This window comes from Magallana gigas, chromosome 6 (assembly GCF_963853765.1).
Source record: "Magallana gigas chromosome 6, xbMagGiga1.1, whole genome shotgun sequence".
Lineage (NCBI taxonomy): Eukaryota > Metazoa > Mollusca > Bivalvia > Ostreida > Ostreidae > Magallana > Magallana gigas.
Window position 1 is genome coordinate 18,898,660 of NC_088858.1, and position 15,732 is coordinate 18,914,391.

At 32.1% G+C, this 15,732-nt stretch overlaps 2 protein-coding genes across 4 annotated transcripts; both read left to right on the top strand.

Annotated features, from left to right (window-relative positions):
- The first annotated feature begins 1,291 nt into the window (after window positions 1–1,291).
- On the top strand, window positions 1,292–3,701 carry LOC105344998 (U1 small nuclear ribonucleoprotein 70 kDa). 2 transcript variants are annotated; one of them, XM_011452959.4, is made up of 5 exons: window positions 1,292–1,440; window positions 1,876–1,938; window positions 2,237–2,476; window positions 2,845–3,072; window positions 3,579–3,701. In XM_011452959.4, the coding sequence occupies exons 1-5, from the start codon at window positions 1,371–1,373 to the stop codon at window positions 3,659–3,661; spliced, it is 684 nt and encodes a 227-aa protein (XP_011451261.3). In that variant the 5' UTR covers window positions 1,292–1,370; the 3' UTR covers window positions 3,662–3,701. The 2 variants fall into 2 exon arrangements, with proteins under 2 accessions (XP_011451261.3, XP_011451259.3); XM_011452957.4 differs by having other exon boundaries at window positions 1,294–1,440; window positions 2,234–2,476.
- Window positions 3,702–6,119: 2,418 nt separating this feature from the next.
- On the top strand, window positions 6,120–8,793 carry LOC105344999 (probable splicing factor, arginine/serine-rich 6). 2 transcript variants are annotated; one of them, XM_034468587.2, is made up of 6 exons: window positions 6,120–6,277; window positions 6,623–6,682; window positions 6,921–6,998; window positions 7,095–7,136; window positions 7,254–7,547; window positions 8,651–8,793. In XM_034468587.2, exons 1-6 carry the CDS (start codon window positions 6,211–6,213, stop codon window positions 8,734–8,736), a joined length of 627 nt encoding a protein of 208 aa, XP_034324478.2. In that variant the 5' UTR covers window positions 6,120–6,210; the 3' UTR covers window positions 8,737–8,793. The 2 variants fall into 2 exon arrangements, with proteins under 2 accessions (XP_034324478.2, XP_011451262.3); XM_011452960.4 differs by having other exon boundaries at window positions 6,121–6,277; window positions 7,092–7,136.
- Window positions 8,794–15,732: the final 6,939 nt, after the last annotated feature.

Genomic DNA, 15,732 nt, shown 5'->3' on the forward strand with positions numbered 1-15,732 from the left:
ATATATAATTTTTTCAAAAGCACACAATAAAAATTCCAAGTCATCTCTGAAATTATCAAGATGATCAAATTTTTTATATACAAAATATTTCTTACCTGAAAAACATCGATAATTAGTCATTTTTGGCTTTGCTATGTTGCTATGATCAAAACGAGAACAGCAGCCACACACATTGTTCTTATGTAAATAAACATAGATTATATTACACGACGAATTGCTCAATGTTATAATTGCATCATATTGAGAAGTTAATGTTATTGAAAATTTTCATATTTGAATTAATGCCATCGTCGTTGTTTCAAAGCATTTTCAATGAATATCATACATTGGCACTCACGTGGCAGAAATAACTCACCGTTGAACAAAAAAGGCAATAGCTTTTACATGTTTTTATAAGTAAAAGAAATGCATATATATTAAATCTAAGAATTATCTAGAATGTCGACATAATCTATTTTTAAAAGCTTCTTGCATTCAATATAATATAAAATGATAAATGAGTCAAATATATTTTATTGTAAAGTTAACTAAAATAGATCACGGATCCGCCTCTCCGAAAAAAAAATATTGATCCGCACATAAAAAGAGAACTCTATTTGTACTTAAAGTATAATTCATCATTTTTTCCATTAAGAACCTCTTTCTATCTATATACATCATGATGTATACATAATACAATTTTTTATATACAGTTTACATGTATTTAATAATTCATCAAATTAATGATCTAGTGCATTCAGTTCAAATTGGAATCTGATATATATGAAGGCCGTAGCAATTTTAATATTTTTTGGCAGCTTGCAAATCTTTATTTTTCTCATAATTTTTCTTTATTTTAACAAAATTAAATTTATTGTCGTATTTTCCGTTCGAGGAATTCAAAAGTACCATAAAACACTTTTCAAAAACTATAGCTTGCAAATAATGATGGTATATCATATGATACTTTAATTTGTACCTTACACACACCTGTTTTATTTGCGGTTCAAGGGTGGGGAACGATTTTTATTACAGATGTAAAAATGTGCAATTGCTGAATTTACTTTATTTGTAACAGCTTTTATGACATGAACATCATCAGCTTCGAAAGTCGATTAAACACACATAATTTGAAACTGAAATGACCCGTCCGTTTCCTTGTGTAAGCAGGTATGTCAAATATCAAATACATTTATCTATACCACAAAACTGCTATAGAGCAGATCTTTATCATTTATGATCACTATTCCTTTTAATTAAATTTTATTTTCACAGTCCAAATATTTTGACCCATGCGTTTGTCAATTTCAAATACAAAGACAGGTGCTCTATACATCTAAAGCGTATAAAAACCCCGCTGATATTGCACTAATGCTCCAAAGAGATCTAGAATGGCTCATCCGACCAGGTTCTTAGCTCTAGCTGTGCTCACAGTTGCTGCTATTTCTTTATTGCTGCCTCGTAAGTACTTAAGATAAATAAATATACTAGTATATCTTCTTTAGGCTCACCCCATCCTATTTTCTTTTTTCAGATTCACGATATAGAATTGAATTGAATTTCAATGTAAATTTTGAAACTTAATCTAATTTACTGTAAACTAACTTTTATTCGCGTGCGAGAAAATTTAAGCGAAGTTTGTGGGAACCAGGCAGTTGCTAATATTTCTCGCCGCGAACTGGTCCGTGCCTTACAGGTGTAAATAACACTTCGGATAAGGCTTGACCCCAAAAATAGTCGCCGCAAACTAGTTTATTCCCAGTAAATCGCGATATAAAATGGTCGCGAATTAAAGTTGGTTAGCAGTAGCCAAATTCACGACGAAATCTGACAGTGATATACAAAAAAACATCGTCAAATCAGAATATAACCATATACATGTACCTCTCTTCGTAGATACGTCAGGTAAGAGCACTGCTGAAGAAACTGATGACACCGTCAGCACTTCGATAGATTTAGGTAAGTAAAAATTATAATAAATCAAGCAAGCATGATGTCACGGGTATATGTAAGATGAATAACATCAATTTTTTGTTATTAGATTACGGAAATTTTGTGAATATTGATCTTTATTCTTTATTTCAAGATGATTTCGTTTAAACAATCATACGCATACGCATCAGCTTTAAAAACACACAGGCAATCATTGGTATTTATCACTAGCTATTTTGCAGATTGAAAATAATTCTAAAATTTGTCAGTCTAATTACATGTACACATGTTCAGCTATGTAACAGTGTCTCAAATGTTTCAGAAGCACTGTACGACACCGAGCGGACACCCAGCAGGGACAGGCGCGATGCGGATCATGACGCCATCTTACGGAGTTCATCATCTGATGAAATCGCAGAGCGAAACAAGCGAGGTTTTCGCCTACGCAGACGATCAAGAAGATCAGGAAGTAGAAATAGAAACAGATCTAGTCGGTCTCGCCGAAAAGGTTCCATAGGGGGTGCTCTAACGGGGATTGGCTCGGGACTAGATGTAGCCAGTTCTGGTGGGTAGCGCTTGTGCAGGTGAAATTCAGCCTGAAAATAAAATGTCCTACTTTAGCACTGAGTATTTTTTTGGCAGATGAAGGATCCTAGAGAGATAAACAAATTAACCCTTTCCATGTACAGAAAACATTGCTAAATTATTAGAAAACACTTTGATTTGACAGTTTTATTCGCAATGCTTTGGACATGATTTAGAGTACATTAAAAAAAATGCAAGTTAATTTCAATTTTGATTTACATTATGATGACTGTTTGGCAATAGGCTTTCTTGGTTGATCAAAATTTCAGTGTAAATGAGGATACCTTTTCTCTTTGGTCATGTTTCATGCATGGTTTCACTATAAACATTCTTCAATGTGTTTTGCAGCCATGGATCTTGCAAATACCGTGCAAGCTAATAACGCCGATTACGAAAGGGACAGTGCAGAAGACATAGAGAGAAAGAAGCGACGTTTTCGCCTACGCAGACGATCAAGAAAATCAGGAAGTAAAAATAGAAACAGATCTAGTCGGTCTCGCCGAAAAGGTTCCATAGGATCAGGAGTAGGGGATGCTCTAACGGGGGTTGCTTCGGGGCTAGATTTCGCCGGTTCTGGTGGGTAGCGCATGCTCAGGTTTTAATCAGCCATTTAAAAAAATATTTCAATCAAGCTAAGCCTTGTTTCACGTTTTCCAAATAAAAGCATGCCTTCACTAGTTAATAAGGTACATGTATTCTCTTGATTAAGGTTCTTAGATAGACGGGATATTTTGATTTTGTGTTGAGAAAGCGTATCAATTGTACGAGTGTTATTTGGTATACCTACCCTTTGTAGAATCATTTGCATGTATCACATACATTGTTATATTATAAGGAAACACTTTGAAATTGGGCTTTTTGTTGTTGTTTTTTTGTTTTGTTTTTTGTTTGTTTGGGTTTTTTTATGGCGATGCTTTTGATATGATTTTAAGTACGTTAAAGAAATAAAAACGCAAATTGATCTCAATTTTGATTTAAGGACGATTTGGCAATAGACTAATAATATCTTAGTGATTCAACATTTTAACCGAAAAGAATATTCATTCATGCATGGTTTCACTAGAAACATTTTCTCATTGAAGCCATGGGTCTTGCCAATACTATGCAAGCCAACAACGCCGATAACGAAAATGACAGTGCAGACGAAACAGACGTTACAGAATAGAAAATGTACCAGAACAAAATATATAATAAAATAATAAAAGTCAAATGTTTGTGTGTCATAAATTTGAAATTATGGTTATGTTTTCCCTACAGGGGTCAATCTATAATTCAGCATATCCTATTATTCCTATGTCGCTTATAACGCGAGATATGATTGGTTCACGAACCGAATGTAAATTTTCGTATACTAGTATAGTAAAAAATTATTTATCAAAATCCATCTTTCTTAATATTCTATTGGTATGAATAAATTATTTTTAGCACAATTTCAATAACTAGTATAATTAATTGATTTAAAGTTGCAAAGCACTGGTAAAAATTGTAAAACAACATAATTTTGAAATTTGTTTAACGTAGGAAATAAATTCGTTATCCAGGTCCAGTCAAGGGTGTAAGGGGATTTACCCCGTGCTGTATTTGTACAACCCGGGGTAGATCCCCGTACACCCTTGTTGGATCCTGGATAAATAATAATACACATAGTATCAATCTTTAGACGGGCATGTTTTTCAATGAATTATATAGACACATAGCTAAAAAAAAAAACTCATTAAATTATTTTAAATTTTTTTTTCTTCATTTTATACAGTTCTTTGGATTAAATAAATTTTGTTTCTGAAGTATGATATTGCTTGATTCGCACTAACACGTTAACAGCAAGAGCGAGAACACCACAGCGAGTACATACTGCTACATGCAGCATGTCTAATATAACCTCTTAAAACCATTTTAACAAGGCCTTGGACTTTCAGTAAGACGTAACTATCAATTTCTTGTGTCAAAACAAGTTTAAAATGACGCTGGTTTCAAGCGAAATATACACTGATTGCGTAGTCTTAGCTCAAAAGCCAGACAAATATTGTTGAGGGTAAGTGGCCTACAGTAAAATAGACAGGACTACGTCACATTGCTGTTTGACACCAACTACCCAAAGTCCAAGCTCTTGTTAAAATGGTTCTTAAAACAGTTGCTAGTACTGTGGTAGCAACGTTATTGTTGGCAAACGACACGCACGATTCTGATACACGAACGATCATGCACGATACATGGACGATCACTAACTTACTGAATTTTCACGATACACAAACGATAACGAAAAAACACGCCAACAAACGATTCTGCATCATTTAACACGCAAAATTAGAATTAATTTTTAAGATCATCATTAAAAAAACGTATTGCTTTAATTTTTACAACATTATGCTTGTGTTTTATTGAAAAGCGGCATTTACAGTAGCCATTCCCTATTTTATTTTTATGAGTAAACGATATGATAGGGTCCATACTCCAATTGAATTGTTTTGTCTCCACAACAAATGTCAACTTCTATCACAACTCAAAGAAAATTAGTTGTAAAAGAAATAAAGATAATGCATAAACTACACGAAATTATTTATATTTAAGTTGATGTTTAAATTTGTTACCTTGTTCCAAAGAAATTCGATTTTACACATCCCATTTTTCCATAATTCACGGTACACAATTGGATGAATTCTATTTATTCTAAATTTTAAACCATCTAAATAGATTTTTAATTCTAATGAATGATTATACAATGTAACAGAGAGGAATGCATATGTGACGTACTTTCATTTGAAAGAAAACTTAGGGAATAATTGTTTTGAACGGGGAATAAGTAAGTTTGACCTCTTTAACGTGTCATAATTAACATTATTTCAAGATATTATGGATGCTTGATATAGACTGATTACAAAATAATACAAACTAACTCGATCGATCAAAGAATTAAATGACTTGTTGAAATATACTTATTATTAGCATAACGACGAAAGAGAGAATTTTTTTTTTAATTAGCGCTTACATAATACATGAATGTTAACAATTGTCAATATTCTTTAATAAAAACAATTTTTAATTTATACTGCTGCGTTGTTTTAAAAATATTACTCGTTGTTGGTTTTAGATTGAATCCTGTCATTCCGTAAAAAAAAGTAACAAAACGAAAAAACCGCACGATTACGCACGATCACGTACGGTAAAAAACGCAAAACCATTTTTCTGATACACGCACGATCCCGCACGTTACACGAACGATCACCCACGGTACACGAACTATTACACACGATTGGCTTGTCAACTATAACGTTGATACCACCGTATGCACTGTTAAGATTCCGCTACCTGTATGACCAAATATTCTAAAACCGCTCTATTCTTATATTTGGATGATACCCGATCTGCTCCTCAATTTATGTGACAACTTAAATAAAATATTAATAACTACGACTGAAAACCAATAAATGTTAATAACAATAAATTTACTTTTATACGCAGATGGTTTTAAATACATAGAAAAGTGTTAAAGAGCACACTTTTCTCTAAAATTATTGTTAATTAAATTTACTTTGTTTGTAACATCTTGAACTGAAAGTTAATAGATCTCTGATAATGCACAGTAGGTAGTTCTATTTCAAAATTATCATACAGGTTTATCCAGTGGGTTTGCCAAATACAAATACACTTACAGGTGGTGTATGCCCCCATAGTATATAAAACTTGATAAGTGGCCGATATTCAAAAAGAACTAAAATGGCTCCCGAGAGGTTCTGGGTTCTGGTCGTGTTAATTGTAGCAGTTATTTCTTCATTCGTGACAAGTAAGTATATGAATTGTGTGGTAAATTAAAATTGAATTAGACAATAAAAATTGAACTTATAAACGCGCGAATTAACGTTAAGTCGTAAAGCTTTGACGCTAAGAATTTGATTCAGATCACTGTGTATACATATAATTGCATTTGGTTTGTTTATTTTTTTAATATTTTTTTTTCGTTTGTTTATTGGTTTGTTTGGGGTTTTTTTTTTAATTTCATTGAGTTATATTTAACTATTAATTCAATTTTGTTAAAAAAAGTCACAATGCTTTTTAAACTGTTGATATTCTCAGAAATTTAAATAAATCACTTCTATGATACAGTTTTCTTCTCATTTCATTTACGAAGAATCGTCTTCTAAGAGCATTGAAGAGGTTGATGATAATGTGAGGAGGAATGAAGATTTAGGTGAGCAAATCCGATCATAGAAATACAACTAATATTTACAGATCGAATTCTGATTTTAACTAGTAAGAAGTATAACAAAAAAACATTAGCAGTGGTAAATCGCAACAGAAAATTAATGCAGTTAAATAAAAGAATGATAACGAGAGAGAGAGAGAGAGAGAGAGAGAGAGAGAGAGAGAGAGAGAGAGAGAGAGAGAGAGAGAGAGAGAGAGAATAATATGTCTCCGTGTAATTTCAGAAGCAGTTTACGACACAGAGACCAACCCGATCCATACGAGGAGTAAGCGAGATGCCGATACTGAGGCTGTTTTAAAGGGTACAACATTGTACTTTTAAATGTACTGCATGTGAATTTAAAGTAATGTTTGGGTCATTAACAGCAACGCTACAATTGTTCTTTATATTTTAGCAGATGGATCAGCTACTGATAAAGTTATTGCACAGATTTCTAAGGGTAACAATATTTTCCTTTTTCACTTTTCGGTCATCATTGTAGTATAAAACATTTGATTTTATCCAATCTGTCCAACTGTTTTTAAACATGATTTGCTTTTTGGGGAAAATTGAGCAGATGAAATTGAGGAGATAGAAACACGAGGTTTGCGCCGAAGAAGTAGATCACGCCGTAGAGGATCTAGAAGGTCTCGCCGTAGAGGATCTAGAAGGTCTCGCCGTAGCAGATCCAGACGATCCGGTCGTGGACGTTCCAGACGATCCGGTCGTGGACGTTCCAGACAACCCGGTCGTGGACGTTCCAGACAATCCAGACGTAAAGGTTCGAATGGATCTGGAGGTGGGAGTGGTTGGGGCGCTGTTACGGGCATCGCGGATGCCGCATCTACAGGACTAAATGCAGTCAACGCTGGTAGGTGGTACAGACTTACATTTTCATTGGACTGTTAGTACATAAGGCAGATCTAAAAGAAAGTGTATAGTTTTTTGCTTTTCTTAATACTAGTACCTGACCCAATATAACACAAACGAACTTACTTTAAGGATACGAATTTAATGAATATATAATTATAAGATTTTCAATACCATCTCCATAATGTGCCACCTTTAATTCCCTATGTCTGTCCTCTATTTCTATCTAACGCAAAAGGTGGTGTACTTTAATACATTAACATTGAAATAAAATAAAATTATATATATTTATTATATACACATAATCAAAATTTAGCTGTTAACGTTTTATTGTATTCATACTAGTATTGCATATTAAATGGATGAATAGCAAAGAAAAATAGTTTTATGTAAAGCAAAAATGAATATCAAGATTTTACACTTTCAATGAGGTTGTATCTTATATACTTTTAATAATGTATGTTCAAACTTCTGTTGTATATTGTGTGAATAAATGTGTATTTTCTTCATTTTTTAAATGAAAAAGTAAATGAAAATAACCTAGTATGTTACTCGTAAAAATATATCTTAGAATTACCGTACATCCGGTGATTTTTGCGATGATCTCATTTTTGCTGAGTATACAAAACTTCTGTTGTATATTGTGTGAATAAATGTGTATTTTCTTCATTTTTTAAATGAAAAAGTAAATGAAAAGAACCTAGCATGTTACTCGTAGAAATATATTTTAGAATTACCGTACATCCGGTGATTTTTGCGATGATCTCATTTTTGCTTTTTTCACGATCATTTTTTACATCGCAAATTGAATAGGCAGAAATCGCAAAAAAATGACTGACGCAAATTAAAAATGTTATACATTTTCCCAATTTTTTCAAATTTTGTTGTATGTGAAAAAACCCGGATATATGGTTTTTTTCAGATAAAATGTCGTACACAAATGTATTCATAACCTTGCCTGCTGAGCATACAAAATTCAAATCCATGAGCTTAAAACGAAAAACATTAACATCGTCGAATTGAACATATCTAAAAGTAATTTTATGTCAACCCTACAATATGATATACTAGTATAAACATTCCACTTGCTTTCGATAACTGTAGGCTTGGATCTTGCCAATAATTTGAAATCCAACAATGGCGATGTCGGAAATGACGACACTGATGATACAGACTATGCAACATATTAGTTTGTGTATATGTAGAGCAAGATATGAAGATATGAAAATTAAAGTGAGTAACAAAGAGTGTTTTGTGATTTATTAATGAGAAAAAATAATTAACCAGTAATTTACAAAGAGTTGTTTATCAACCTCGTTTCTTTTTCTATGTTCCAAAGGGCGCGGGGGAAGGGGTAGATTTCAAATTTAATTTCTATTTTGAATACGCTGTTTGGTTTTGTGACTTCTTAGCTACACAAGAGTTGAACCATAGTTTCTTTGCATAATATATAATTATATATTTTCAATTATGTAATTTGTTCATTGATGTTTTTAAATTCATACATACAAATATGCAGAGTTAAGCGGTAATGTTGCATGTTTTTGCCTATCTTCCACGCAAAAAAAATTATCCATGTTTCACATACAGAGTTGTTCCGCTTTGATCGTGTGATATCATTCCATTTAATTGTAGGGGCCACTAAACGGTTTGTTCCCGTTTTGCACACATTTGAAAATAAGGTATCGAAAAAATGTGTGCGAAACGGGAATTTGACCAGGTGATATAATTGCTTAATTACTATAGTCTATATCACAATTCCTGCGAGGGCAATTGACAATACAATAAATAAATCATATCTACTCGCACTTGAAATTTACATGTATTTTATGTTACAATATAACTTGCATAAAAGCACATTTACATAATAATTGACATCCATATTCATGAATTTGGTTTCAAACATCAATTTGGTCATGAACAATTTCATTATTTTAAACAAGAAAGATTATTGCAAAAATGTTGAGTATGTAGCGCCTTTGTTTAACTTACTGCCTATATAGGAAGTATACTACATGTACATGCTAAAATTTCGAAGAGAAATATCATAAGTAAATATTTAATTATTGCTTTTGCTGACATAATTGGAAGAAATGTGTCTACTGAAAACGCTGCTAAATATTTTTCATTTATGTTGTGTTATATCTTGAATAATCGAAGAAAATAGACAAACTGTATGATGATAAATAGGAAATGTTAAAAGCATGCTTCAAAAACTGTAAAGATTATTTCACAAAACCTATCAAATGTAGACCTAATTCATGCATTTTCAACCTTTTTCAGTTTGAGATATATCGCATCAATATTAAAATATTACTTTTGTCAGATTTTTTATGTATTTAACCTCTGATTTGAAAAAGTAGAAAGTGACCCGCCATATACTAAAGTGGTGATGTCATAAGAACTACTGTCAAGGTCGCTACTTCAAACATTGAAATATTTTGTGATAAAGATCTGTTTTCTTTCATAATATTTTTTCTGTTGATACCAAACAATCAATTATAAACATGCGTTTTACATAAATTGCAACTCAATTGTAAAAAGAGACACGGAGTACCCCATATGACTGTCTATCATATAATGATCCATTGAATCAGCTTCCAATTGGCTTTGGACCAGCAATTTTTCCTAATTCATTTGGTTTAATATTTAAGGTAAATGGACAAAAATGTAAAAGTCAATTCATCCAATCTAATCATTATTTTTTTATCAGACTTTTTAAATATATCATTATCATTATTTTATCAAACGAAAAAAAAACGGTGATAGTTATTAGACCTTAAACACATCAAAATATCTGTATTCTTCTTGTTTTATCGTTAAGGCACTTATAAAACATAGGTAAAAATCCAGGTAAATCTTGGACCGAAAGCAGACTATAATTGCTATCACAACACAAATCACACCTATTGTTCTATACCCAATTATCAAATGTGTGCAAAACGGGAACACACCCACTAAACAGAGGTCAACAACGAAAACGATCGTTTATCTATTTAATTTGCGTGTGTGTGTGTATATATATATATATATATATATATATATATATATATATATATATATATATATATATATATATATATATATATATATATATACTAAACAGATAACTAGTCATTGTATCATAACATTGAAGCAACTCTCTCTCTCTCTCTCTCTCTCTCTCTCTCTCTCTCTCTCTCTCTCTCTCTCTCTCTCTCCATGTAATCACTATTCCTATTCTACATGTATAATGTAACAGTGACACTGAGACCAAAAGTAAGATTGTTTGTGGCCAATGCCAGTTTTACATGCATTTCAATTTTACAGGCATGTCAGCTTTACATATGATTGGCCCTGGAACACGGACATGGCATCCTATGCTCACGTTGGTTCTCATTGACAAAATTAAGATATTTGTGTCCCTTAGTTATTCAAAAACTGCATTTGGTGTATTTATGTTATATGAAAAAAAAACATGGAGCATTAGAAATGAATAACATGTCATTTATTAAAGTAAATGACGAAAAGGGAAACAATTCAATTCGGTCAGCATTGATTAGAAAAAACAAAGTAGTATATACTCTGTAAAGTTTGAGAAAAACTTTATGCAAACTGCTTACCCCCTAAAGTGAAACAGAAAGAATGAATGCGACAATTATATGCAAAACACCAAGCAGAATGCGACGTACCAAAATCCAACTGCAAATTGGACCTCCCCGCCCAAAATTTCTTAAAAGTTTATCAAACTGATATGCTCTTACCTTACCATAATAAAGGGAGTATCAAGTTCACTATCATGCAGCATTTTCCATACAATTTCAAAACTACATGTATATTGAAGAATACCAGCTTGGTAAGGAGAGAAAGAGATACAGGAACAGAGCTGAACATCTAGTCTGTTTAGATAATTGTGTGTGTGTGTGTGTGTGTTGTCATCACCATGCAATATTCTTTACATTCATCTGAAATGAGGTTAGAGATCATATTGTTTTAAATAACAGTTTGATGTTATTTTTTTAAACCAGTAACCTTATAAAAATAAGATTGTCAACAACAGCATATATTCAAATAAAACTTACATGTATTTGTTCAAACTTTTATCATTATACAAGTCTATTGGTCTAGATTTGAAACTTTAAAAATTTTAATTGAAACCCATTGTACATGTACATGTAAAACACTATAATTGTTTTGTTAAGGTTATAAAGGACACCAGTGCTTTATGACTGTCATTGATTATGGAATGGAAATCGAAACAGATTGTGACAGGTTTGACGGTGATGATCTTTTCTTGTTTTAAGTTTGTCATCATATAATTATATCCATCTATTCCTGTGCGTACACGAAGTTGTTATGTATGAACATAACGAAATGACCAGCCAATTGACTATCTTATCAAAAGTTAAACATTAAATTTACTCGCGTGGGTGTTTAAATTGTTCAAAATCCTTGATACTATAAATGTACAGTCAAGATACAGTGTGTGTATATACATGTATATATAACTGTATATGTAAGTACATATACACCGTTTATGAACTTTGACTATAATGTTAATTTCAATAATTAAAGGATGTGCGTGATTTAAGCAAATGGCTGACTCTTTATGATTTAATCTTTCTACTATAGTACGTATTCTGATTACGTAAGGATCATAGCATAAAGTAATACGACACAATTTCAAAAACAACCTAGAAATATTGCTCTTTCACTAAAGTTAAAAGCTTTTCTACACATGTGAGTAATTAAACGGGAATTCGAAATTATAGAATGATGGGACTTTGATCGCGCTGTCATCCATCGTGTAGGCAAGCACTGTGGATGGTTGCGCCACCTAACGCCTAGATCTATAAGAATGATCAATTTCATTGACATCTGTACAAGGTCGCATCTTATGACTTATTACTTTATTTTTCATACCTTTGGATTTCTGCTTTAACCGAGTTAATAGTTCAAACGAAGTTTATAGTACAGATACAGAAGAAAAAAAATCAAACTCCATCCTCGAGGACCATTGTGCATCACATGAAAAGAACTTTGCACGTGTTCGATAAAGCGATAAAGAAAGTTATTTCAAAGCAATAAGTATTTACATACTATTTGTAAGAAATAGTGATTGTATTTTTGAAGTATTTACTGGTCTTCTTGCATAACTAACTACAAACAATTAAGAATATGCAGTCAATATTGTTACGTGTGTGAGGATTACATAAAAATGCTGGACCTTAGATAAAAGTCATGTATATAATCAGTATATATTTTGGGTTCGACAAAAAACTTAATATACATGTTTTACAAATTTATTCGTCGTTATAGTTACAGCTATTGAAAACACTATTCCAGGGCGTTGTTAAATTATGTAAGTACAGGTATATCGGGTACCTGGTACTGTACAGATCAAATTCCTTTATCTTTCATCTCAACAATACACAGTCGAGTTTATTGTACTTTGATACCTACATGTATGTGTACATCACATGGCAGCAATCATCCGGTGCTTAGTAGGAATAATACAGAGCACAATCATTGATGTGCAGTGGGTTTGATATTCTCAAATACATAGCGAATATTAAGCTGCAGGTCTGTAGCTCCCGGTCTGAAAAAAAATTCGTATGGACGACCTGGGAGCTATAGTGCCACCAGTTGAAATCAAAGTACTGAAGAACTGACGGGAGTTGATTTTGTCGATGTTTATTTATTTTAAAATCAATGATATGTTATTTTGCATGACAAATACATGTACAACATGTAGTTTCTAATTTGAATTACGCACATTTTTATAAATGAAATTTTGTACTTTTTCGACAAGAATGTCGAGACCTCAGCACAAATCATGTTAAATAATATTTATAGATGAAATTTATTCAATCAAACTATGTGTCAGTAATAGAAATATTCCTCGAAAATTGTATGGATCCAAGCAATATTGAACTCTAATCTCGTTCAACCAAACGCTCGGCTGACACCGTAAATCTCCGACAAGGATTTACGGAGACACCCGAGCGTCGAGTTGAACGAGACTATATATAACTCTGGCGTAGGAATACATACGACTACAAAAAATATTTAAAGTGTTCGTACCATTTAAAATCTGACTATTTTCAAGGTATTTATATATAAGTTTCCTTGAAAAACAATGCTTTAGCATACATTACATCGAATTTATCGATTATTTTCAAGAACTAAGGCTTGTCAGCAGCATTGATTTGTGCTGAGGTCCAAACACTGTTTCACTTTCGATTTGTCTGAGTAACTGCATAGGAGAGTTGATTAAAATCAACTCCCAAACATTGTGTATTTATTGTACATTTAAAGTAAAGAGCGATATCAGTAGTAAATTGCATGAAGAATTTAATGGTACTAATTGTTTTCACAGAATAAGGTTAATCCGCCCAAAACTTGCGCACGTTTTTCTGCGCAAATTTTTTTTCAATGGGTGGCACTGTAGCTCCCAGGTTGTCCATCCGGGGTTTTTTTCCAGACCGGGAGCTATATACCTGCAGCTAAGCGATTATGAAGCAAAATTAATATATTTGTTATCGTTATAGTAATTGTAAAGAAAACGGGACCGCTACATTATATTTTGATTAACCTTTTTGAAATTTTTCTTTTGATCTTTTAATTATGGATGGACATATAAGAAATAAAGGTTTTGAAAACAATTTTTAATTATTTAAAACAGAAAAATTAAATATGGTGTTGAACTATATTATGAACTGTGTTTATTGGTCACATGCAATGTGAAACGTGTATGTAAAACCATCTCCGGGCGCAAGGCAATTAAATTGTTTTTGGAGAAGCATTTGAAAAAACTACATACATATAGATAAGCATAGTTACATGTAACTAATGATGCAAATACGTATTGTGTATTTCACCAACATTAATTTGTGAATTTTTCTCACCCTGAATTTAGAGCAGTCAAACATTTAATTGATCGGAATAAAACAATCTAAACATTTCATGATATGTAATCTTAGTATTTCGAACTTATCTTAAGAGGCATTCGAGTGATTTTATACACACCTCTCATTAATTTTCACCAGGTGCAGGTGATATTTTTATTTCACATTGACAGGTGTTAACAAACGGTCACCTCTTGTTTCCTCACTAGGTTAATGTTCCGTTTTAGGGGATAAAATTATTTGTTATCAATGACAAAGAACTAAGTGCCAAAAAAACCGGATCCGGATTTTCAACTCATGAATGAAACGATCAATGAAAAGTCTTGGAGGCAGACCAAGAATGCCAAGACCTTCTCTATGTTTTCAGGCAATTGACCTTCTTTTATATATAGATATATATAGAGAGAGAGGGGGGGGGGGGGGGTAAATCATATAAAATCTTATAGGAAAAAACAACAATCAGATATCACCTTTTGGTAAACAAGTAAATATATGTACAATCTATTTTAAGTTGGTCATCTACGTGACTTTAGTCTTTAACATTGTAAGTTCTTCATAGGTTTGTGAATCTATATAGTTGTTTGTTTGCTAGTTGTAAACAAAGTACGGATTAATACAAGTAATTAAGAAATAACGTTAATTTCAACAACTTTTTAAATAAAAAGGTTGTTGAAATTAACGTTATTTCTTAATCATTTGCTTTATAAATGAGTTCAATTGCTGTTGAATAAAAATATTGAAAAAAGTGTTTTTCGTGCGTGTAATGTTTATATAAAACAAGGGAATTATTCGTAGTAGTATCCTAACTGTAAATCATAAGGAAATCGTTGTAAAAAAAAAAAAGCATCTTCGCTAGTATCATATGCAACTTCCTCGTGTCCTTGTCATGCTAAAATTAATAACAAGTTAATATACATGTATATAGAGAGTTTATAAATATAATGGATGAAACGTCCGTGATCGAAGAAATAGTCGATGAATATATACAGGAAAACTACTTTTGAGTTTTGTGGGGTTTTTTTCTTTCAAATTTAGATTTTTCATAAGTTTGATATCTTTTATAATCCAATTTTTGGCTATTAAGAGGGTTGGATGGTCCTGGCCATTTCTAGACTAGAAGATTATAAAAAGGAGAGCTACATGTATGTATAAAGAAAAAGAAAAACTTTCCCAATCGAAACCTTTGGGTATACATGTATTTATCACATCTAAAGATATGATAGATCTGCCCGATTGCTAATTTGTTCACTATACAGCTTCCTAATGTAGTATATTTATTGATTTTCATGAAGTTTGTCA